A 24,778-nucleotide genomic window follows, 5' to 3' on the forward strand; every position below is an offset into this window, starting at 1 on the left:
TGTTGATACCATTTGCAGGAAAAATACCAGACGCTCTCTTCTGCAGCACCTTTGTTTCCCATTCCCCCCCCAAAAAACAAATTTGTGTGATATTTTGGCTAATTTCTCAGTCCCCTACAGGGCATCCACAAACACTGGGTACCTTTGGAACGCTCAGGATGCTGGAAGAAAAGGATGCAAATTTGGCATGAATACCTTATGTGGACAAAAAGCCTAAAGGCGAACTACCCCAAATAGCAAAAAAAATGACTTAGCATGGGGGGAGGCCTAGCAGCAAAGGGGTTAATGCCTACATCACTCCACTAATCGAACTTATTCGATCATGTGGGTTCTCTGTATTTTCCTATGCCGACGACACCCAAATAGTGGTGTCTATCTCCTCGGAACCTGAACAAGTGGCCAAACAATTTAAGATCTGATGGGTAGCACTGCAAACTGGATTCAAAAGAATTATCTGAAACTTAATTCAGAAAAAAACAGAGGCACTTGTATTTGGTTCCAACACCTCCTATTAGAACACCTCCTGGTGGCCATCCAATCTTGGGCCCCTTCCACTCCCAGTGCAGAAGGTGAGAAATTTGGGATTCACGTTTGATACCAACTTAGACTTCATACACCACTCAAAGTAGATAGACACTTCCTGTTTTCTCATTTTAAAGATTCTACAGAATCAAAAACAGTTAATTCAAGAGGTGAAGCAGCCTTCAGTCAGTTCCAGACCACTCTATCCTTTGCTGTAGGTTCCTATGGAAGTGGTCCTAATGCAAAGATACAGAATACGGAAGATGTGATGTGGTCGATGGGGGTCTTCCTGCGGCTACTCCTCTGCCCACGAAAGGGGTAAGGTGGTTCTGGTCACAGGGTCAACATCCCTCAAGGCCCTCTTGGTCCCCTTCCGGTCCAGATAGATGACCAGTTGCCTCTGGGCTACCGGTGCCATGTGTCGTGGTCACAGATAAATCCTTCCCTGGGTGATAACTCGTCTTCTTGATGACCAAGCTGCACCCCGATGACTCTCATGGTCCAGTGGACTCGGATTCAACTTTGATTGAACTGCTCGGCGGTGGTTTGAAGAATCTAGGCTACCAACTTGCCCAGGCAGGCTTCTTCAACTGTTGTGGCCCTGTGATGTGAACAGGAGATCAGCCAACTGATCCTTAGAGTCTCTTGCTTCGACTGGGCTCTGGAGACAGCTTCTGCAGAGCCGGACACAGTAGGCACAGTCCCTCTCCTTTGCTAGCCAACAGGGTCAGCAGGTGCAGTCCATGCCAGTGAAGCCTCTCTATACCGATTCCACAGTGCAGCAGGGCAGTCCTTCGGTTCTTTTTCCTGTCAAGATCCAAGGGGTGCCCTGTTTATGCCCAGAAAGAGCTCTTAGGGTAGTATGTTTTGGTAGACAATGGGCCACAAGGTTCCCTCCCTCCCAATGACCACTTCCTGGTGGCTATCCCAGGATGCTATTTACAACAAGGGGTGGTGAGGGACAGAGTCTCTGAATGAAGCAGAAAACTCTCACCCAGTCAAGAGATCAGGGCTAGATCCAACACCGTTTTTTAGCTCACTGCACCATCCCAGTTTCAGAACCTGGCTGTATGCAAATTAGTCTGTTCCCGTCCCAGTGCATGATGGGAACAGGGCAAACCAAACTACAAAAGCCAATTCTTACACTGGGAAGGAAACAAGCTCCCGGGGACCGGTTTCTGGCATTACAGCCGTCTTCGGCCCGGTTTGCTTGAATCCTGATGGTGCAATGAGCAAGGGACTCATGTCTGGGTATACCCTTCCACGCTTAGGGTGGACAAAATTATTTACAACAAGGGGTGGTGAGGGACAGAGTCTCTGAATGAAGCAGAAAACTCTCACCCAGTCAAGAGATCAGGGCTAGATCCAACACCGTTTTTTAGCTCACTGCACCATCCCAGTTTCAGAACCTGGCTGTATGCAAATTAGTCTGTTCCTGTCCCAGTGCATGATGGGAACAGGGCAAACCAAACTACAAAAGCCAATTCTTACACTGGGAAGGAAACAAGCTCCCGGGGACCGGTTTCTGGCATTACAGCCGTCTTCGGCCCGGTTTGCTTGAATCCTGATGGTGCAATGAGCAAGGGACTCATGTCTGAGTATACCCTTCCACGCTTAGGGTGGACAAAATTATTTACAAGGGGTGGTGAGGGACAGAGTCTCTGAATGAAGCAGAAAACTCTCACCCAGTCAAGAGATCAGGGCTAGATCCAACACCGTTTTTTAGCTCACTGCACCATCCCAGTTTCAGAACCTGGCTGTATGCAAATTAGTCTGTTCCTGTCCCAGTGCATGATGGGAACAGGGCAAACCAAACTACAAAAGCCAATTCTTACACTGGGAAGGAAACAAGCTCCCGGGGACCGGTTTCTGGCATTACAGCCGTCTTCGGCCCGGTTTGCTTGAATCCTGATGGTGCAATGAGCAAGGGAGTCATGTCTGAGTATACCCTTCCACGCTTAGGGTGGACAAAATTATTTACAACAAGGGGTGGTGAGGGACAGAGTCTCTGAATGAAGCAGAAAACTCTCACCCAGTCAAGAGATCAGGGCTAGATCCAACACCGTTTTTTAGCTCACTGCACCATCCCAGTTTCAGAACCTGGCTGTATGCAAATTAGTCTGTTCCTGTCCCAGTGCATGATACGGAACAGGGCAAACCAAACTACAAAAGCCAATTCTTACACTGGGAAGGAAACAAGCTCCCGGGGACCGGTTTCTGGCATTACAGCCGTCTTCGGCCCGGTTTGCTTGAATCCTGATGGTGCAATGAGCAAGGGACTCATGTCTGAGTATACCCTTCCACGTTTAGGGTGGACAAAATTATTTACAACAAGGGGTGGTGAGGGACAGAGTCTCTGAATGAAGCAGAAAACTCTCACCCAGTCAAGAGATCAGGGCTAGATCCAACACCGTTTTTTAGCTCACTGCACCATCTCAGTTTCAGAACCTGGCTGTATGCAAATTAGTCTGTTCCTGTCTCAGAGCATGATGGGAACAGGGCAAACCAAACTACAAAAGCCAATTCTTATACTAAGAAGGAAACAAGCTCCCGGGGACCGGTTTCTGGCATTACAGCCGTCTTCGGCCCGGTTTGCTTGAATCCTGATGGTGCAATGAGCAAGGGACTCATGTCTGAGTATACCCTTCCACGCTTAGGGTGGACAAAATTATTTACAACAAGGGGTGGTGAGGGACAGAGTCTCTGAATGAAGCAGAAAACTCTCACCCAGTCAAGAGATCAGGGCTAGATCCAACACCGTTTTTTAACTCACTGCACCATCCCAGTTTCAGAACCTGGCTGTATGCAAATTAGTCTGTTCCTGTCCCAGTGCATGATGGGAACAGGGCAAACCAAACTACAAAAGCCAATTCTTACACTGGGAAGGAAACAAGCTCCCAGTATAAGAATTGGCTTGGTAGTTTGGTCTGCCCTGTTCCCATGATGCACTGGGCCAGGGTCAGACTAATTTGCATATAGCCAAGTTCTGAGCTGGGATGGTGCAGTGAGCTAAAAAACGGTGATGGATCAAGCCCTGATCTTTGGACTGGGTAAGAGTGGTCTGCTTAATTCAGACACTCTGTTCATCTCCACCCCCTTTTCTGAATCATTTTTGTCCACCATAAGCGTGGAAGGGTATACTCAGATGTGAGTCCCTAGCTCATTGCACCATCAGGATTCAAGCAAGCCGGGCCGAAGACGGCTGAAATGCCAGAAACCGGTCCCCGGTAGCTTGTTTCCTTGCCAGTATAAGAATTGGCTTGGTAGTTTGGTCTGCCCTGTTCCCATGATGCACTGGGCCAAGGTCAGACTAATTTGCATATAGCCAAGTTCTGAGCTGGGATGGTGCAGTGAGCTAAAAAACGGTGATGGATCAAGCCCTGATCTTTGGACTGGGTAAGAGTGGTCTGCTTAATTCAGACACTCTGTTCATCTCCACCCCCTTTTCTGAATCATTTTTGTCCACCATAAGCGTGGAAGGGTATACTCAGATGTGAGTCCCTAGCTCATTGCACCATCAGGATTCAAGCAAGCCGGGCCGAAGACGGCTGAAATGCCAGAAACCGGGCCCCGGTAGCTTGTTTCCTTCCCAGTATAAGAATTGGCTTGGTAGTTTGGTCTGCCCTGTTCCCATGATGCACTGGGCCAGGGTCAGACTAATTTGCATATAGCCAAGTTCTGAGCTGGGATGGTGCAGTGAGCTAAAAAACGGTGATGGATCAAGCCCTGATCTTTGGACTGGGTAAGAGTGGTCTGCTTAATTCAGACACTCTGTTCATCTCCACCCCCTTTTCTGAATCATTATCCCAGGATGCAGCATTCAGCCCACTCCCAACATTGCGCACCCCTCTCTCTGTGTCCAGAGCTCTTTAGTTTGACGCAGAGGTGTGGTTACTAAGGGGGCCAAACAAAGCAAACACAAGGAGATGATGGACGGAGTGCTGAAACTTTTCAGTTACTCACACCCAGTCACAGATCTGGGTTGAACCCATCATCGTTCTTTAGCTCACTTTGCCACCCCAGTTTGGACCCAGACGTTTGCAAATCAGTCTTGACCCTGTGCCTCATAGGAACAGTCCAGCCCGAACTGCCTGGGCAGGTCCTCCCTGGACCGGAAACTAGCATCCCGGGGCCGGCTTCGGGGTAAGACTCCTCATCATTCAGGCTAGCTTGAATCCAGTTGGCAAAGTGAGCAAGGAACCCACATCTGGGCAAACCCTGCCAATTTAGGGCAAGCAAAGCAAACACAAGGCGATGATAGGCGGAGTGCTAAAACTTTTCAGACACTCACCCCAGGCAACATGCCCTTGGAAATCCGGTTTGACAACTGGCTTCCCCTTTTCTATTCCTATTGCCAGCCTGTCTACCTAGACAATGGGGCAGCCCCTCTCCCAAGTGCTACCCATTTGCCCTTCAAAGGCTGCTTTTCCTTTAAATCTCGTCTTTTGGGCCAACACCTGTGTGGCTTTCTGCAAGAGGGTGGTAACATCTCTCTCTAGTGTGGACTTCTAGTGTCTCTTTTCCTGGGAGTCATTCACACTTCACTCCAGGAGGGCAGAAAGCAGTCTCTGGGACAGACTCCTTGTGCAACCGTTCAGAGCACAGGAGATTAAAGGCAACAAAGTAACAACTTTGTAAAAGTTGCACACTGCAATCTATTACATTAATGTTGTCTCGAGGATAAAGTTGAGTTTAATGTAACATGTTGTCTGATACCTTGGATTATATACTTTGGTCACACAGTTCAGAAGTTAGCACAGCTGCGAGGTCAGCGTATATCCCTGCACTCACCAATGCGACGACCAAGTCTTTAAACAGTAGAAACAACAGTTTTACTTTTTTACTGTCAAAACATGTAAAATACATCTTCTGCCCATTAAATATGCTCCACCCTCCCTTCGGGCTCAATAAACTGGCTATTGGGGTGATTTACAAAAATTGCAGAGGAAGGCATTGCTTTAAATGGCAAAGTTGGGTTAGATGTTTCAAACTGCTCTTCCAGTCTGCAGTCTCCAGGCGGACCTGGAGACTTGTTTAACCTGTGTCCCACCTAGGGTGGTAAAATCTGTGTGTGGGGATTGTACGTATGAGCTGTGTACCTAGGAGACTATGGCGCTGAATCACAAAAGCATTTACAAGAAGGGAAAGCAGTACTACAGGACTACTTTTTTAACATACTTTTACATGCCTTTGTGAATCTGTCCCTAAAACATTCAATTCCCTAGTAATAAAAGTGCAAAGACAGTACAATCTTTTGTATTTGTACCAACTGAATATGAGGAGCCTTTAAATAGTCCCATCTTATTTCCATTTTGGATGTTTTGGGCTAGTTCACAACGGTATGTAAAAATACATAAAGTAGTGTTCTTGTAGTACTCTATGTACTGAAAAATGCATTTGTGAATATGTCTTTATGTGTGGTGTGAGTGGAGTTAAAGGAAGGACATAGTGAACTCCCTACAAAACAGTACCTATGTTCAAAACCTGAACTACAGGTACTTTTTTAGAGCCAAGTTCCAAATCTTCCTGAAACACCGACTCAATACCATATTGTAATGGTATTTTTTGGGGTAAATCTGTGCCAAATTTTGCCTCCCTGTTTCTAAGGTGGTAATCTCTGCCACACAGGTGCACTGTGAAATGTTTCGAGCCTACTGCTGCTAATAAAATTATGACATTTGGAAAGAGAGTTTTATAAATTAAAAAAAAATGGAAGGACATTCTCATTTCACAATACACACATGCCTTTTATGGAATAAAAATGTATTCAACCCTTCCAGACATTAAATTAAAGCCATGTCATCTGTGACAGAAAATAAGTAACCAAAAAATCTGTTTGTTTTTCTACAACCTTTGTCCACATGTTTATTGCTCAGCTTAGAACATAAAAGGAATTGCTATAAAAATAAGCAAATCCTTCAGGAAAAAGGAAATTCCACCTAGCACAAGCAATGCTTTGTTTTTTAAACACCAGAAACAGTTAGTTGGAAAGGCCATAAAGCGTTTCCAAATGTATGAATTTTAGTTAAAAACCAAAGCACATTATTCGGTGCCTGCAGCAAAAGGAACCACTCCCTTCTAAGTGTGTATAATATTTTTTTTAAAACCGGTTTCTCCCTTCTTCTGTGTACTAGTTAAGAAAATACTAGTATGTAACTAGTTAACCTTTAACAATGTATGCTGATGTCAGACTAAACAAGACTGCTGATTACTCCCCCCACCCTCCCCATTATTCTTTATAGAGCTTTGGTTGGGGGGGGGGGGGCTGTGGGAAAATAATTTACAGCAGCCATCTTTGTTTTATGCAGAAATCATTCCTCCTACTGCCCCCACTCCTGAGAAAATATATATACATTTACATACATACAATATTTAATCTGTGCAATAACCAGATGAAAAGAGGTGATTGCATGATTGCTGCAGGTTAATTCCGGACATTCAGTATCAAGAAGAAAAGGAAACGGATTCGTCTGATTGAATTTCGGATTGTTTTTGAAGGGTGGGGGCGAGAAATATTAAGCCAGCCATTTTGTCAAAAGGTTTTTTTTTCTTTACGGAGGGGGGGTTGTTTAAATATAATTTAAGGGCGGCCATCTTTGTTTCGGTCTGTAAAAAAATATTCAGAAGCGCCCCTTTTTCTGGAATTTAAATAAGACTTGTTTTGTTGTAAGGAGACAGATTAGTAAATTCAAGTAAGCTTCAGACTTTATTTGTAAATAGCGTTGATTTTGTCAGTGTAGGGAGGTTTTGTTTATACGTATTTTACAAGCCAGGTCTGCGAAAGGGGAAAAGGGAGAGGAGACAAGGCAGCCACGGGGGTGTGGGACCGGCGCCTCGGGGATGTCTTCCCCGCTGAGGGACGAGGACGACGACGAGGAGGAGATGGTGGTGTCCGAGGAGGGGGAAGAAGAAGCCGAGGAGGAGGAAGAAGAAGAAGAGGACGATGATCGGGAGGACGATGAGGAAGACGAGGAGCGAGAGGCTGAGGTGAGGCGACCCGACAGCCCGGAGGAGCTCTACTCCCCGCTCCCGCCGGCGCCCGCCGAGGACCCGGAGGAGGAAACCCCGGCCGTCGAGGCGACGACACCAGGTAAGCCGCGACAAGCTTTGCCTAAGCGACTGAACGTTCCAGGAGGGCAGGCGCGCGGGGTGACCGTTGGGCCGACGGTTTCAAGGGACCCCTTTTCGCTCTGCAGAGAGGGACAACACCAGCAGCGCGCGCCTAGATCAGAAGCCAGGTTTAGACACGCACTTTTTTTTTGCTTCTCTCAAATGTGTCTCACGCCGCCCCCCTTGTTAGAAACCGTCACCTCGGCAGCGGTCGCGACCCCCCTCGCCCCCCACCGCCTGTTGGCCTCGCGCTCTTACTGACCCCTCGCGCGCGCCCCGGGGCGGTTAAGTAGGAATCCCTGACAGGAGGCGAGGCGCGCCGCGAGGGGTGCCCAGACACGGCGGCTTTGCTTAATGCGTGTGTGATCCTCGTTCTCTGAAAGGACAGACACTCTGGTGTGCTTCCTCCCGGCAAAGAAGGCATTTTGTACTTTTTGTTTTATTTTTGGAGTGTTCATTATTTGTGTTTTTTTTATAGCTGTGTCTTCAGTTGTGTTTTTGACATTCCCTATACGTGTTGCATGCTAGAATTGTCATTATGGCAATAAGATATATATTTGAAACGCTGTCTTTTTTTGGCAGGTATTCTCTTTTCAAAATATTGTTTTTTAATCCGACATTCTCTTCTCTATTACCGTAAAACACCAGACTTTTCCTCACTGTGAAGTACATGCTTAGTCTTATTTTTGTACTTCATTTTTTAACTCGTGTTCTGGTCGATAAGTTACTTTGCTTTCATCTCACAAAAAGATAATACAGGAATACTGACAACGAATAGGACAGGGAAGGTGTTGCGCGTGTACTGATGCTTTGCAACCTGTGATGCTTTGCAACCTGAGTGGTGCGACAAGTATTTATTCATTTATTCAATGTAGCTATTAAATGCAAAATGCAAAAACTCCTACCTTCACACAACATGCAACAAGTACGATATAAACGTTTTTATTTTTCGTATGGTTGACACAGTTACTGTTACAAATTGATACTAGCCACAAATGTAACTGTTTATTAATATGGGGCTACAATTCACCTTCTTAAGTAGATGAAAGGTTGCGCCTACATGACATTGTGGCAATCTGTGACCCCCAGATGCTTCAGCAGCCAACAGATGCTTTAACCCGCAACACTTTGTTGAGAAATTTGATCCCAGTCTGGGCTTGGTTTTTCCCTCTTCTGTCACACATCCATCATGTCCCCAAACTTTCTGCGCACGAACTGTCACTTTTAAGGACAGAGACAGCCTGTCACTTTTAAGGACAAGCATTTGATGAGCCTCAGGCTGACACACGTGGGGGTGCCTGCCTCATGTTCACAGCTCGGCCAGGCCCCATCTGTCACAACACGTGACAGATGGGGCCTGAGCAAGCTGAGCTGTGAATGTTCAGGCAGGCCCCAAGCTCCCCACCCCCACGTGTGTCAGCCTGAGGCTCATCAAACGCTTGTCCTTAAAAGTGACAGGCTGTTTCTGTCCTTAAAAGTGACAGGCTGTCTCTGTCCTTAAAAGTGACAGTTCGTGCGCAGAAAGTTTGGGGACATGATGGATGTGTGACAGAAGAGGGAAAAACCAAGCCCAGGCTGGGCTCAAATTTCCCAACAAAGCTTTGCGGGTAAAAGCATCTGTTGGCTGCTGAAGCATTCACAGTTTTTAAACTTCGCAGCATTGGGCTTGTGTGTTGGGGGTGCATGCTTTATTTCCTGTCTGTCGTGTTATCATGTTTCACATTCTTCTTGGGAAATTTGAACCCAGCCTGGGCTTGGTTATTCCTTCTTCTGTCACAGATCCATCATGTCCCCAAACTTTCTGCGCACAAACTGTCACTTTTAAGGACAGAAACAGCCTGTCACTTTTAAGGACAAGCGTTTGATGAGCCTCAGGCTGACACACGTGGGAGGTGGTGGGGGGGGGCTTGGGGCCTGCCTGCACATTTACAGCGCAGCTTGCTCAGGCCCCATCTGTCACAGCACTGCAGTCACAGTTTTAAAACATGCTCAAACATTTCCCTCTTACATCTAGACCCTTTTGCTCACACCTTTAGGGACACATTTTTCTTTACATAACCTAAATGCCCAGCTAACCAAATACAGCCTTCAGCCATGCGCACACTCTGACATAAACACTGTGCTTCACCGCCAGCTAGCTCCTGGTAGGGCTGCCACACATACATCATGTCCCCAAACTTTTTGCACACAAACTGTCACTGTAGGTGACGCACAGACCTGTCACTGTTGGGGACACGAGTTTGATGAGCAATGGTAACCTGACTTTTTTTTTTTGCAGAGTTTTACATAGCGCGAACTTGACCCGAACCGAACCGAACCAGGTATCGGAGCGCTTTACATAGCCCTAGTTACGTTACTTGAGGACACACATTCATTTTGTTAGGCATGGGGAGATTAAGTGATTTGCCCAGAATCACAGGAGGTTTAGCAACATTTTACTACTTGCATGCAAGTTTTACAGCTTTTGGGTATTTGTCATTTGGTAATTACATTTACTTTGTTGAACACATAAATCAACTTCTCATTGAAGTCATTCATGCTTTTACTCTATTGTATAGGATTAGAGGAGCTCTATTCTGACAGCTCAGTTGTCAGACCCCGTGGAGCGTGGGGGTGTACAGTGCAGACGGGGGGGGGGCTACTGGGCCCCAACTGTGATAGGTATGGCCTATTGTCTCTGGGGTCAATCCTTCAATAGCTCTGAAAACCCGGGCAAGTAAAACCCTTTACTCTCTAGAATCTGAGTAAATGTAAATGTAAATGTATTTGAGCTTATATAGCGCACAGCTACCCACAAAGGGTTTCCCGGCGCTTGCTTAGGGAACCCGTCCTGGTATTCCCCTGTGAGATAACCCCGGCAGGGTATCCACAAGGTGAAAGCCAGGCATCCCGCCGCGAGGGGCCGTTGTGGAGATTAAGCAAGCTCTTGCCCAGAGTCGCAGAGTGTGAACCTGTGAGTCGAGAAGGCACCGGAGCGAGAATTATCAAGTCCGTGGAATTTTTGAGCCCAAGACCCGCCGAGGCGGGGAATTGAACCCTGGTCCAGGGCCGATCTCAGCTTCCGGGTCTGCCGCCTCTAACCCCTGAGCCACACTTCTCCACACTGAGTAGTGAGGGAAAGCACCTATAGGCTTCTCAGAGAGGTAGTGTGGGGCAAAAGCTCAGGGTCCTCATTTATGAAGGCCTTGTGCCACTGGTACGTCACTTTATCCCATTTTAAAAGTGACGCACCGGCGGCGCAAGACCTTCATAAATAAGGCCCCAGAACTTTACAGTTAACCAACAGACAAAAAATGTAATGTCCAGCCCAGTGCTAATCCTTAAAGAAAGTACTTTAAATCATGCAGCAGTACTTAATGTTACAGAATTCAATGAAAATCAGTCATAGGTTTGCAAACTAAGCTGCGTTAAAGGGTGAGGTGCTACACTCCCTTCCTCCTGTTATCCTCCCTGCATTCACCCTTCGATATGATCTAAATTCCATATATGCAACCCCCCAACACACTATAGGATTAGGCACTGGTGTAGATAGCTCAAATATTCCTATATACCAAATGTGCAACTATGTCTCTTATCCCCGGGGAAAAAAGTTTTAGAGTGCACAGCAGATATGTCTGCACACATTTAAACTCTTATTCTCAGTGCAGGCTAAACCCTGCGATTTACCTGCTGGGTTTTGCAGCAGTTTGAGGTGTGTGGTGGCTGGGGGCTGGGCTCCCGTCCTCACAGCAGCAGCAAGTCTCCAGCAGGGATGTGGTAAGGACGGAGCTCTTAGTCAGTGGAGATGCTTGAGGCTGGAGACTCTTGCAGCCCGAAGATCTCTGACGAAGAGTGCCAACAAGCCTTGACAACGGCAAGTCGACGAGGTGCACAGGGGTTTAGTCCCTGCAGTTCTGACGAGGGATACCGGCCTCAAACTCAGTGAGAAGACAGTGCAGGCCCTTAGGGAGTCTTAGAACCACCACCTGTATTGCTGAGCCTTTTGGAGTCCATGGGAGCCCAGGAGCAGAAGACCAGTCAACTTGGTTGCTGTGCTGGCAGATGCAGGGAAGTGACTCCTCACTTCAAGGGAGATTCTCTCAGGTGTCTTGGATGTCCACAGACCTTAGAAGGATCCTGTATGGAGCACAGGCACAGACGTTGCAGCAGACGAGCAGGAGAACGAGACCAGGAGCAGCAGGAGTCTTCCCAGTTGCCAAATCGGTGCCCAGAGCAGAGCCCAGTGAAGTCCAGAGTGCCCAGACAGTCCAAGATGAAGTGGTGTCATGATCTGAATCTTGTCCCAAGATGAATCTAGGGACCCATCATCAGGTAGGCTCTTAAGTACCCTAAGGAAAGGGTAGGAACGATCCAGAGGAGGGGCGGGACTGTGGGGGAGTATACTCCCATGTCCTTTGTCCAGTTTCACGCCAGAGCAGGATCCAACGGCTCCCTGAACTGGTTTAAACTTTAGTATGCAAGGAGGGCACCTGATGGGCCCTTCAAGCAGGCGCAGTGGTGCTGGCAAGCGCCCACACCCTGCCCCAATACACTAAACCCTGTCTGGGAGGTGATCACACCTCCCTGTGACAGGATATCTATTGTTCTTCCTTCCCATGCTCAAGCTTGGCTCAGCAACAGAAGGGCAGAAACATGTCTCTGGTCGGCAGTAGCAGTAGCTTGCTGTCCAGTGCTGGAAGACTGGTACCGGGAGCACTGAGGGCATCCCAAAGGAGCTTTACAGTGCATGGAATCATACCTCCCCACCATTTACGGTGTGGGGGTATGATTCCAACATTTTTTATACCAAACATGACAGGGTTCATTACAGCCAGTTTAGAGATGGTCATCGCGTAATGACGCAAGGCCACTCTATATGTCGTAATGACTGATGCACTTACAACCCGGGAGAATGGACTCCGAAGTTTGTCAGGGTGCCCTGCTCATCCAGGGGTACCCTCACACTTAGAACCGAGCACCCTACTTTCAGGACTGAAAGGCCTGCCTTAGGGGTGACTTATAGGTTTTAAGTTCAGTAACCTCAGATATAAGAAAACTTATACCTGTCGTAAGAGATGCTTGCACCAGCTTACACAGGCTGCAATTGCAGGCCTGTAGTCACAGTTTGAGTGGTCGCTTATGGGTGGCATAATAAATGCTTCAGCCCATGGGGGACCCCTGATGTATGGATGCCCTGCATACCATATACTAGAGACTTATAGGAGTACACCAGTAGCCAATCTGGGGTTTACCCAAGTAGTTACCATAGCCGATTTTGGGGAGAAGAACAGAGACTGGGGTCCTGGTTAGCAGGATCCCAGTCAGACTAGTCAAAAACAGAATAGCACCAGGCAAAAAGTGGGGGTAACCATAAAAGCAGATGCTACTTTCCTGTAGCCCATATGTAGTGTAGGAAAGTAGGGTCTGCTTTCATGGCTACCCTCCACTTTTTGCATAGTGTCAGTGTATTTTGACTGTAGTTTGCTGTGCTGTGCATCTGTGCTCCCCCTCCCAAAATGGCTTTGGTAAGTACTTTTGTACCTCCACAATTGGCTACTGGTGTACCCTTATCAGTCCCTAGTATATGATACCAAGTTACCCAGGGCATAGGTACACCAGGGGTATCCCATAGGCTACAGTATGTATTGTGCCACCGATGGTAATCCACCTCATCTCAGACTACAGACCTGCCATTGCAATCTGTGTGAGGTGGTGCTTGCACCTCTCACGAAAGATATACATTACCCTATATCTGAAGTCACTATACTTAAAACCTATAAGTCACTCCTATGGTAGGTTCTTCAGTCCTGATGGCAGGGTGCTTGGTTATAAGTGCTTGGGTGCCCCTGCATGAGCAGGCCACCCCTACAAACCCAGAGTTGATTCTCCAGGCTTTGGAAGTGCGATCAGACATTTTAAGACATATAGTGGACATCAGTCATTACAAGATGTCTAAATATATAATGGCTGTGCCAAACCTGGTCATGTTTGGTATCCCAATCTAAAGCAGAGAGGCCCGCTACTCCAAGATACAGGTTTCCATATACAACCTAATTGTCAACAATAAAAATCTCTTGGAGAAATCAATTCATTCAACAGTTCCACACCACACTTCTTTCGGTCTCATGCACCCTTCCACACCCGTCTTCGAAAGGGACCCAAATGACAATTCTTAACAGTATTTAATATATCACTCTGAATTAAATAGTTCATACAATTTATGTAAAATGAAGGTATTATAAAACAATCTAAGAATCCAATAATAAAAATATATTACACAAAAATATCACAAATACACTGTATCAAGAGAGACAATACACAAGACACACATTTGTCATTAAAAGCTTGTTAATTTGAAGGAATCAATAGATAAATATTGTTATCTAGGCATTTTTTGACATGTAGCTCACTGTCTCAAATTTAACAGAAAAAAGAGAGCGTTGACGCGTTTCGGTGGGTTGACAGAATAGAACCACCTTCTTCAGGACAACAATAGATATTTTTATCCCTGTAAGCGAATTTGCAGTGTTTGCCAACTGTTTTCTAAGGAGAGGCACTCTAAAGACCGACAAAGCTGGTCTAACCCACTTGAGCTTTAGGAATTAATATTTATCTTTATTATTTATTGCTCCCATATCTATTCGGAGCATATGATCATGAGTGCAAATACTGAAGGCCTCACGTTGCTGTTCAGTGGGCACACTACCCTTCAATAAAGTCCTATATATTAGGCTCAAAGTCCAAGTTCCAGGACATGGCCACAGAGGCTAAACAGCCCTCCAGGTCCCTCAGGTTACCACCTGTTGATACCCATGTTTTGCCACAGTTAACAATGGCTCATCCCACGTCCTGTCCTGTTTCTGCAAATAAGACGGATGTGGAGGGGTGCATGAGACCAAAAGAAGTGTAGTGTGGAAGGGTTGAATGAATTGATTTCTCCAAGAGATTTTTATTGTTGACAATTAAGTCATGTGTGGTATTCAACATGTTGGAATCATACCCAAATGCTGATTCGGTGTTGGAGGTAAGATCCCATGTACTGGGGGGCCCCCTAGGGGATCCCCCTGTACTCCGGGCTACAGCCTTTTACGCTCTGCCAGCAAGATAGTGCTGCTGCCAACCACAGACACAATTCTTCCCTCCTGTTGCTGAGCTGAGCTCGAGCAGGGGAAGGAAGAACAATAGGTTTCCTGTCACAGGGAGGTATGACCACCTCCCAGACAGGGCTTATTGTATTGGGCTGGGGAGGGTGCACCTTTCAGCACCAGCAGACTGCATTGAAGGGCACATTTGGTGCCTTTCTTACATATACCGGTTTGAGCCAGTTCAGGAACCCCTGGTTCTATACTGGAAAAAAGGACAGGCGAATATTCTCCCTTCTGCCAAGCCCCTCCTCTGGGAGGGACCCGAGTCATTCCAACTCTTTCAGTGGATATTTAAGGGCTCCCCTGTGGGTGGGTTCTCAGATAAGTTGTGGAACAAGACTCGCCTTTGAAACCAAGACACTCTTCGACCGTCTGGACACTTAGACTTTGCTGGACTTCAACAGGAACAAAGACTGCATCAAGGATGAGTCCTGTGGCGCCTGGTCTCGCTGTTCAAGTGTTCTGCCTTGTCTGTGTCTGTGCTTCGCTCAAGTTCTCCAGAAGACCTGTGGGCATCAAGGACATCTGAAGAATTATCCCTTGGAGTGAAGTAGTCACTGCCCTGCATCTGCAGGCACCACAACGAAGCTGACCTGTCTGCTGCTCCTGTCGTCCTCTTGAATTCCCGAGGCTGAGCAACACAGGTGATGGTTATTTGGCTCTCCAGAGGCCTGACCGGTCTAATTTGCAATTTGGAGAACAGTATCCCTGTCAGAGTCGCTGGGACCAAACCCCAGTGCACCTTGTTGACTTACTGTTGCCAAGTCTTGTTGGCGCTGCACTCCTGAGATCTTCGGGCTGCAAGAATCTCCAGCCTCCAGCACCTCATCCCTCGAAAATCAATGTCCTCACTGCATCCCTTGTACGTGGGCCTACATCTTATATGAACTGTCTGAGGTCCTCTTGTGATTCGTGTGCCTTTGGCCTGTGGGCCCTGTCGAGGGTATTCTCCTGCCTTGGTGAGCTCCCCTGATTGCTTGGGGCCTGCTTTGACTCTCCTGCACTTGGAGAGTCCCTTGTACATTGCTGGTCACAACAAATACATCTTTTCTTCTCTCACGCCTATTGAAGCTACCAAGGCTTGTTGGTGCTTCCGCCGGACACTGACCAACTAGATACCGACATCCAACATGGGGGAGCTCGTGCACAGCTCCTGGTCTCCTCAGCTGCAGCAACAAGGTCCTCGTCAACTCTCCTGAGCTCCCTGCCAAGGTTCGACATTGTACTTCTGTGCCTCCTGGTCACCTCCAAGTGTCCTAGACTCTGTCCTGAGTCGGTATGATGGGTTTGAGTTAGATGCAGGAAGAATTGGCGCTCTAGCGCGTACATATGTAGGTCAAAGAACACAGTATTTAAAGAGCCACGGTGCAAAGAGGTCAGGGGAAACAAACCCAGAGGACAAAAAACAACCCCTGCCAGATTGTGGGAAAACCCATACAATAAATAATGTACAAAATCCTGTGCACACGTTTTCAAGAGTAATGACGGTTGATAAAACCCCAAATGTTTTCTTCACTGTTTGTATTTAGAAAAGACAGAGATCGACATCCTATGTTTCATTTGAAAAGTGATGTATTTCAACTTGATCAGTACAACAAAACATAAACAGCCGACACATGCTTTGTCACACCATGTCTAGATGTCATGTCTAGATTTTGTTCAATGTCTACCTTACCCCCCTGATCGGTCTGGCGGAGAAGCTGGGTGCCAAAATTATGGCTTATGCTGATGACACCCAGCTTCTCTTTACCTGGAAGGGGGATGATCTGCAAACGGAGGTGGCCCATCGCTGCTTATCAGCGGTCTTTTCTTGGCTGGCCCAGGCCAGCCTGAAATGTAATGAAGAGAAATCTGAGGTGCTCCTCTATGGTCATTTCCCACCTGCCTTTAGAGAGTCTCTCTGGCCTCCCAGATTTCCTTGCCCTTCAGGAGATTGCGGTGTAGCAAAAAACCTGGGAATTTGGTTTGGGGGCGACTTAGGCTTCCATGAACAAATCTTGCGTCTGTCAGGGGTGTGCTTTGGCACACTAAACGCCCTGAGAAGATTTTTTCCCTTGCTTCCCCGCGCTGCCAGGGAGACGGGCGTCAGGGCACTAGTACTGGCACGCCTGGATTATGCCAATGCCCTTTACCTTGGCATTCCAGGGTGCCGTCTGGTAAAATTACAGGTCATCCAGAACGCAGCAGTTAGGCTTGTATTTAACATCCCCAGATGCCTAAGCGTGCGCAAGCAGCTGAGCGATTTGCACTGGTTACCTTTTGCCCAGCGTGTGCATTATAAAGCTCTTACTATGACTCACAAGGCACTTCATGGTCAGGGCCCTGCCTATATCAGTTCCAGGCTCTCCCTCTACACTCCCAACCGTCCTTTGCGTTCAGCTATGCAAAGACTGCTGGTGATCCCTAGATCTCGGAGAGCTCGCCTGGGGGGGGATGTCCTTTACAGTCAAGGCCTCCACGCTCTGGAATGCGCTCCCTGAGGATCTCCGGCATATCAAGGAACTGTCTATATTTAAAAAAGGCTAAAAACTCATCTGTTTAAACAGTCCATTTAGTCCCTCCTGCCTCTCCTGATTACTGTTTCCCCTACGCGCCAGAACACTCTCGAGTAGCAGTGCGTGATATATAAATAACTTTATAACATAGATGTGACTCTTCAGGGCTGTCAATTAAGTGAAGGGATCATGAATATTGCAGGACCGGTGGGTAGTCTGAACCAAAAGCGGACTGTGCCTAAAGAAAATTATAAACCTAGACGTCTCGCGTTCATGGGACGCCAGCACGCTGACGTCCGTTTCTTTTTGTGATTTGTCATGCCAGAAGTGTAGAGCCACGAAGAGCACTGACCACAGGTGTGGAATGCTAGGGCCCTGAAAGAAGGACACTCATGTCTCTAGAAATCCGTTCGCAAAGCAGGGAGGATGGGTGGGTCTGTATGGATTCTGTGGCTAGCTAGATTCTTTACCAGATAAAGTGTTCATCTGATAGAGACTTTTAGCTGCTGATTCATTACCTTAGAATACATACCTGTGCAATACCTTCTATGGGGTGGGTCTTCGAAACTGTTTCACACTAAATAGTCCTGCAGTACCAAATCAGCAAAGTGCTAGTCACAACGGACCTGATGGACCTGAAGCAGTTGTGCTTCGTGAACGTGTGCAGAGAAGCCCACATCACTGCCTGGCAAATATCCATGACCAGAATTCCAGATTCTAACACAGTGGTCACAGCCTTAGCTTTGCTGGAATAAACACACAAGCCGTCAGGGGGTTTCTTCTTGGCCAATGCGTAGCAGATCTTAATACATAGGATGATCCATCAGAAGATGGTCCTTTTTTGCCCGGCCTTCCCCTTCTTCGCTCCGACCTACCTCATGAAGAGCTGGTCGACCAACCGTAACTCTTTTGTGTGGTCAAGGTAGAAAGACAATGCTCTTTTTGGGTCCAATCAGTGAAGTCGCTCCTCTTCATTAGATGGATGCGGCAGAAATTCAAAGATAGGTGGGATGATGGCGTGGCCTACATGAAGTAACACATTTTGGCAGGAAGGAAGCTTTAGCGCGAAAAACCAGCTTGTCTGGGAAGATGTTCAGGTACTGAGACTTAGATGACAAAGGCTGAAGCTCACTGACCCTCTGGGCGGATGTTATTGCCACAAGGAAGACCGTCTTGATGGTAAGGAGCCTGAGAGGAGAGTTATGCAGTGGCTGAAAGGAGTGCACATCAGGAAGTGAGCACTAGATTAAGGTCCCACTGTGGCACGATGAAGGGTGACGGTGAGAATAGGTGTTGCAGGCCTTTCAAAAGGGATGGCTGATCTGGCAACCACTGAGATGGCGGAAAGATCATCCTTTTAGGTGCCAAAATCAGAGCCCCTGCTGGGCAAGAGAAAGAATAAGCAGAAGGACCTAAGAAATGGGAGCAGAAAGAGGGTCAACTTGCTTTTCTGCACACCATGACACAACTTGCCCCAGTGGGAGGTGTATACCATCTTTGTAGGGGGATGCCTGGCTGCTAAGATAAAATTGCAACATTCGGGCAGAAGGTCGAAAGTTGTCAACTGTTGCCACTCAATCTCCATGCATGAAGCCGGAACGTTGGCAGGTTCAGGTGGGGAATTTTCCCCTGCTGTTGTGCCGGAAGATACTCCCAGAGAGAGGCAGCCTGACCAGAGAACTGATTACCATGCTGAACAACTCAGGATACCAAACTCTCCAAGACCAGTCTGGAGCCACAAGGACGACTTGGGCTCGGTTGTTCCTGATCTTCTAGAGATCTCTGGGCAGGAGTGATATGGGCTAGAAGTAGTACAGGATGCCAGAGCTACACTCAAGATGAAAAGTGTCTCTGAGCAAGAGGCGCCTTGAAAATTCCAGCATACAGAACTGCTGACATTGTGCGTTCTCAGCTGGGGTGAACCAAGGATCTCCCCACTGCTGAGAGCACAATCTGAGTACCAAGATTTAGAATCCTGCTAAATTTGGTGTGATTCTGTTCAGCAGCTTTTGCTGCAGTCTTTCTTAAAAAAGTCTATGAAAAATGCATGGGGATTTTGTGTTTTGGGGACCCCCCTTTTATCTCTGCCCCTACTTGACCGATCACCCTGAAACTTTCCATGCACAAACTTGTCAAAAAGTAGCTCCTTTTTTGAAAGATTTGTGGAGATTTGTTCAATGGTACCAACGTTATTAGCAACATAATACACGTTCTTCCTGCGGAACAGCTGACCTAACTATACTACCCAGTGGTGACTGCCACTGGGTAATACATACATTACATTCATATATATATATATATATATATGTATTCACTTCCCCTCCTGTGTTAGAAGGGTTACATTGTCTGGTTGGATGATGGGAGACTTGTGGTAAATAAAAATTACCTATGCTGAATTTCTATGCGGTAAAGTTCAATAAGAATAACTCAATCAAAAATGAGAGGCAGAGTCCGTGGCATCTGAGTTTATAAGGGTTTTATTCCTTAAAAAGGAATTGGTTCGAACCAGGTATCATGTTCCATCACGAAGGTTCAGGAAGGGATAGACAATGCTTTATTAACAGAGTACAATATATATAGTAAATGCATACAGTGGTGATGGGTACAGAAGGCGTAACAGCTGAGAGAAAAGAGATAAGAACACATGTGCGTAACAGAAGGCGTGCACGAGGGTGTACACGGAGGTGTGTGCTAGAAACGTCACAGGAAAATGTCACAGGTGGGTGGATCCATAGAAGAAATCCTACAGTGTCAGCAGAAATATTGGGCTAGATGCGCGCGCAGGCAACATGACGTGCGATTGACGTGGAACTGGAGGGTGAAGGGGACTTGACATTTGCGCTATACGGGGAGACAGAAGTCTGGCGTGTCAGAACAACCTAAACCCAAATCATATCTGGTATCTTGTGTTTGAGGAACTGTATTATCTAGAAGGAAAGGTCTCTCGGGCAGAGGCTATTCTATACTGACTGCTAGTGCGTGCATATGTGTCTACGTATCTACGTGAGATGCGAGGGGCCATGGGCCTACCATGGTAACGGTAGCAATGAATTACTTGCACGGAGACAGAGAGGCCGGGCCCTTTGCTCTGCAGCTGGGAAGATGTTTTCCTAAATCACTAGACAGGAATGTATTTTCGAGGAGCGGAGCAGATAACTTGAAGGCAAAATACAGTTTTGGCAGGCAAGCAGGCCGAGCCAGGCACCGCTCACCGCGCAGGGAGTAAGGCAAAGGTCAGGGATGCAGATGCAGGTCCAGGCTGCAGCTTCCAGAGACAGAAGGCAGAAAAGGCTCGATGGCAGAAATCAGGGCCTAGCTCGCCAGAGCCAGGAAAACGTGAAAGTGCACCATGTAAAGACGGTGGCACGGCATACTTAGGAACTGAATATTCGACCCATTCATGGTGGATCTGAAAGAGGACATGTTAACGTTGGACGCAAATGTATTTGCGTCTTCATAGCTGGTTGTGGAGGGAACATACATGTACTTGAAGCATGTACATGGAGCCGTTGGGGTCTACGTTAGGGGACACAATTGACCATAAAAATTCATATTACCTCATTCCCTCCTTGTCCCCTACGGACCCTTCATGATATATCGATCTTCATTAGTCTATCAATTTGTTCATATAACATCATTTGCTCTGCCTTCTTCTGACGGGATTTTGAACGTGGACTTGAATGGGGAATACATGATGTGGCGCACAAGCCGCAAATCGCTGGCCCACATTGCAGACATAAACAACAACTGAATACTATAAGAAGGGCTATTCCGAGGAAGGATAGGACTTTCCATCCCCAGGCTGATAACACGCTCCAGAACCAACCGGACGAAGTCCAAGTGCCTGGATTCTGGTGTATCTGACTTGCAATCTTGTGGAGACGGGTTATGGCTCTATACACTGATGGTGCGTTTTCTGGAATGAAAACACAGCAGCTTGATCCGATGACTCTACAGGCTCCGCCCCTATCGGCCAGGATGACGTCAAGAACAAGACGATTTTGAAGAACGACAAGTCTCATAGCAGTCTGTTCCTCTGTTAAGTTGCCTAGGGCGGAAGTAGTTTCATTCACTACTGCTTCAAGGGTTCTGGTTAATTTACGTATCAATTTACTATTAAAGACAGCACCTAAATAGGGAAAGAAGCCTTTATTAAAGTCTGTGTATTGCTCCCAAGCCGTTTCAGTATAGTCGACAATCGGGAGATCTCTCTTGGGTCTATTGTGTACTAGATGGGAGTCCCTATGATAATCAGGAGGGGCTAGGAAAACAGGTGGCAGAAGGAATGCAATGTAACAAGTACCATCCCAATCTAGAGGTAAACGTATATATGCTGTATGACCACAAATGAAATAGGAATGACGGGAAGCCTTAAATGTAGACTTGCCTTTATCACTGAATTCGATCACAGTAGTACATGTACTATGACCTAGGTGTACTGAACCATTCTTTCTGACACATAATTCACCTTTGACTGGTAATACTGACATAGCGGGCAAGACTGGTTCGGCTTCGGACTGGACATTCAGAATCATGAGGTTGAGTGTAAAATTACCTAATCCATATACTTCGTTTTCTAGATCGGTCCCTGTCCTTTGGGGAAGACCCTCCTTGTCAGGGAAACATACTTTATGCAAAACTGTGTTCAGATTTCCCCATACCCAATTGCCCTGGTAAACTACGGAATCAGAATTTAAAGAATTAATTAAACTAAACCATGCACCACAGGAACCATTGTGTGTGAACGGGTACGGAAAGAGGGGCAGAACTCCCTTGTATTTCTGATAGGGAGGGAGTCGGCCACATATCCAACAATTAGTAGCATTGCTGGTCTGATGGGAATGATGTAACATACTAATGAATGTATTGTTGCGCAGAGCAAGTCGGTAAGACAACTCGTGCGGGGGCAGTTCACTGAAAGTATGTTCGGTAGTGACATTTGCAGAAGAATGTGCACGTGTGAAAATAGGAAAATATACGTGTAGCAATATACTTGCAGCAATAATCATAAGACTCAGAAAAAACATAATCAGTAAAGTCACTATGCAGTGACTACGGAGAGATTTACAATATTCATGTTTCTTGAGCTGTTTCCGTCTATCTCTCTCTCTATTGGGGTCTAACGGGTACATGTCAGAAACTTGTCTAACCGATTCACCTAGGGGAGGACTTAAACAATTAAACTGTCTGACTTGCTAGACCTCAACTTTGATTTATACTCCTGAGAAGGAGTTTTCTCTACCAGGGGGAGTTTGGTGTCAGTCTCTGGAGGAGGGCAGGGCTGGGAGTCAAAGTCTGGCGGCAGTCCATGGCATTTCTTAACGTGACTCGAGTGAAGCCAGCCCTTACGGCCCTCCACTTTTATCGCTGTCTTTGTAGTCAATAACACGAGCTTCGGCGCCTGCCAACGGGGCTCCAGCGGACTCCTCCTGTCAAAGTTCCTCACGAGCACCAGGTCCCCCGGAACAATCTCGTGTGGCTTCACCTCGGTGTTGTCGGGAAAGGCTGCAGCAACCTGTGAACGACATGATTGTAGTGCAGACATCAAGGAGGCAAGGTAATCTGTCAGCATATTACAGTCAACATCAGTGATTTTACGAGGCAGAGGCGTCCCCCACATATTCGGTGGCCTACCAAAGACCACCTCATACGGGGATAGCCCTGTTCTTGAATGTGCTATCATTCTCATGTAAAAGAGTGCAACTGGTAAAGCTACTATCCAGTCGACGCCTTTCTCTCTACAGATCTTGGCAAGACAAATTTTCAGGGTCTGATTATGACGTTCCACGAGACCTGCTGCCTCGGGATGTCGGACACAGTGGAATTTCCATTGATAACCTAGCAGGAGTGATACCTGCTTCATAAGCTCGGACGAGAATGGCTGGCCGTTATCTGAGTACACGATACGGGGCAAACCATACCTGTGGAAGAATTCACGAACCAACTGCTTGGCAGTGGTCGGAGCAGTGTAATCTGGGACTGGATATGCTTCTGTCCAACGGGAGAGTGCGCATACAACTACGAGGACATATTTGAATCCTCAACAGCGTTCCATCTGGATATAATCCATCTGGAGGACTTCAAAAGGGTGATCGGGAGGATGAAATCCACCTTGCTCTACGGGAATGCTTTTACCTGGGTTGAACTGACAACAGATCATGCAAGTACGCACTTTCTGTTTGGCTGCTGCTCGTAAATGTTTATTGAACCAAAGGTTTTGAATACTGTCTAACATGGCTTTTTCTCCTAAATGTGCAGGACTGTGTACTGTGTTAATGATAACTTGAACCATAGAGTTGGGGAGAAACCATGTGGCTTTCCCCTTCGTCATCCATCCCTGTTCTGTCTGGATCCCTCCTAGTTCAATCCATTTCTCGATTTCGTCTGGTGTAGCATGTGTCTGTATGTCAATTACGTCTAGGGCGGGATCCTTAACTGTCATGCAATGTGTCGGTGTCGGGACTATTGTCTTTGTCAGGTCAGTTGTGTGAGTCTGAGTCTGAGCTGTATGCTTGGCTGTTTGGTCTGCCAGGTCGTTACCCTGGGAAATGGTATCTGTGACTTTCGTATGTGCCCTGCACTTCATAATGGATATCGCTGTAGGCAAATGTATTGCGTCTAACAGAGCTTGAATGAGGGGACCGTGTTGGATCTTGGTTCCATGAGAGGTCAAAAATCCTCTCTCCCGCCAGAGTACACCGAAGTCGTGTACGACTCTGAAAGAATAACGTGAATCTGTGTATATGTTAACTCTCTTGTTCTTGGCTCGAATACAGGCTTGAGTCAGAGCGGTGAGCTCTGCTGCTTGGGCTGACAGGGTGTCAATACGATTCGTTTCTATGATTTCAGTTTCTGTCGTTACTGCATATGCGGCCACTAACTCTCCTGTACTTGTTCTCATACATGAACCATCCACATAAAGTGTCAGGTCTGGATCTGGTAATGCAGTGTCTGTCAAGTCTTGTCTGGGTTTCGTCGTAATGGTAATGACTTCAACACAATCATGTGCCAAAGGGTCTGTCTCACTTAGTGGCAGAAGTGTAGCAGGGTTCAATGTATTGCAACGTCTGATTTCTATGTGTGGCTTAAACAATGTCAATTCATAACCTGTCAGTCGTGCTATAGTCAAGTGTTGAGTCTGTGTTCGGTTTAAAAGAACTTCCACGGAATGTGGAACTTGTACTGTCAATTGGTGTCCTAACACTATGGAATCACTTTGTCTGATTGCTAGAGCTGTTGCTGCCACAGATTTCAAGCACGCAGGCAGCGCCTGGGCTACTGGATCTAATGTACTAGAAAAATAAGCACACGGTTTGTGTGAACCTGCTTGATCCTGAGTGAGTACTGACAATACAGTACCTTCACGTTCTGTGACAAAAAGTGTAAAAGGCTTACTGTAACATGGTGTCGCTAAAACTGGTGCTTGACATAAGGCTTTCTTTAAGTCATCAAAAGCTTGTGTATGTTCCTGAGTCCAAGGGAGGACAGTCGAAGACGCTGCCTCCTGGGTTGTCAACTGTATGAGTG

General features: G+C 46.9%; 1 protein-coding gene across 3 annotated transcripts in view; it reads left to right on the forward strand.

Moving 5' to 3' along the window:
• The first annotated feature begins 6,879 nt into the window (after positions 1-6,879).
• Positions 6,880-24,778, forward strand: part of CHD3 (chromodomain helicase DNA binding protein 3) — an 813,321-nt gene continuing 795,422 nt past the window's right edge. For all 3 annotated transcript variants that reach the window (XM_086946072.1, XM_086946074.1, XM_086946073.1), the window contains exon 1: positions 6,880-7,612. In XM_086946072.1, the coding sequence (XP_086802198.1) occupies positions 7,363-7,612 (250 nt within the window). In that variant the 5' untranslated portion in view covers positions 6,880-7,362. The remainder of the gene's footprint in view (positions 7,613-24,778) is intronic.

This window comes from Lissotriton vulgaris, chromosome 12 (genome assembly GCF_964263255.1).
Source record: "Lissotriton vulgaris chromosome 12, aLisVul1.2, whole genome shotgun sequence".
Lineage (NCBI taxonomy): Eukaryota > Metazoa > Chordata > Amphibia > Caudata > Salamandridae > Lissotriton > Lissotriton vulgaris.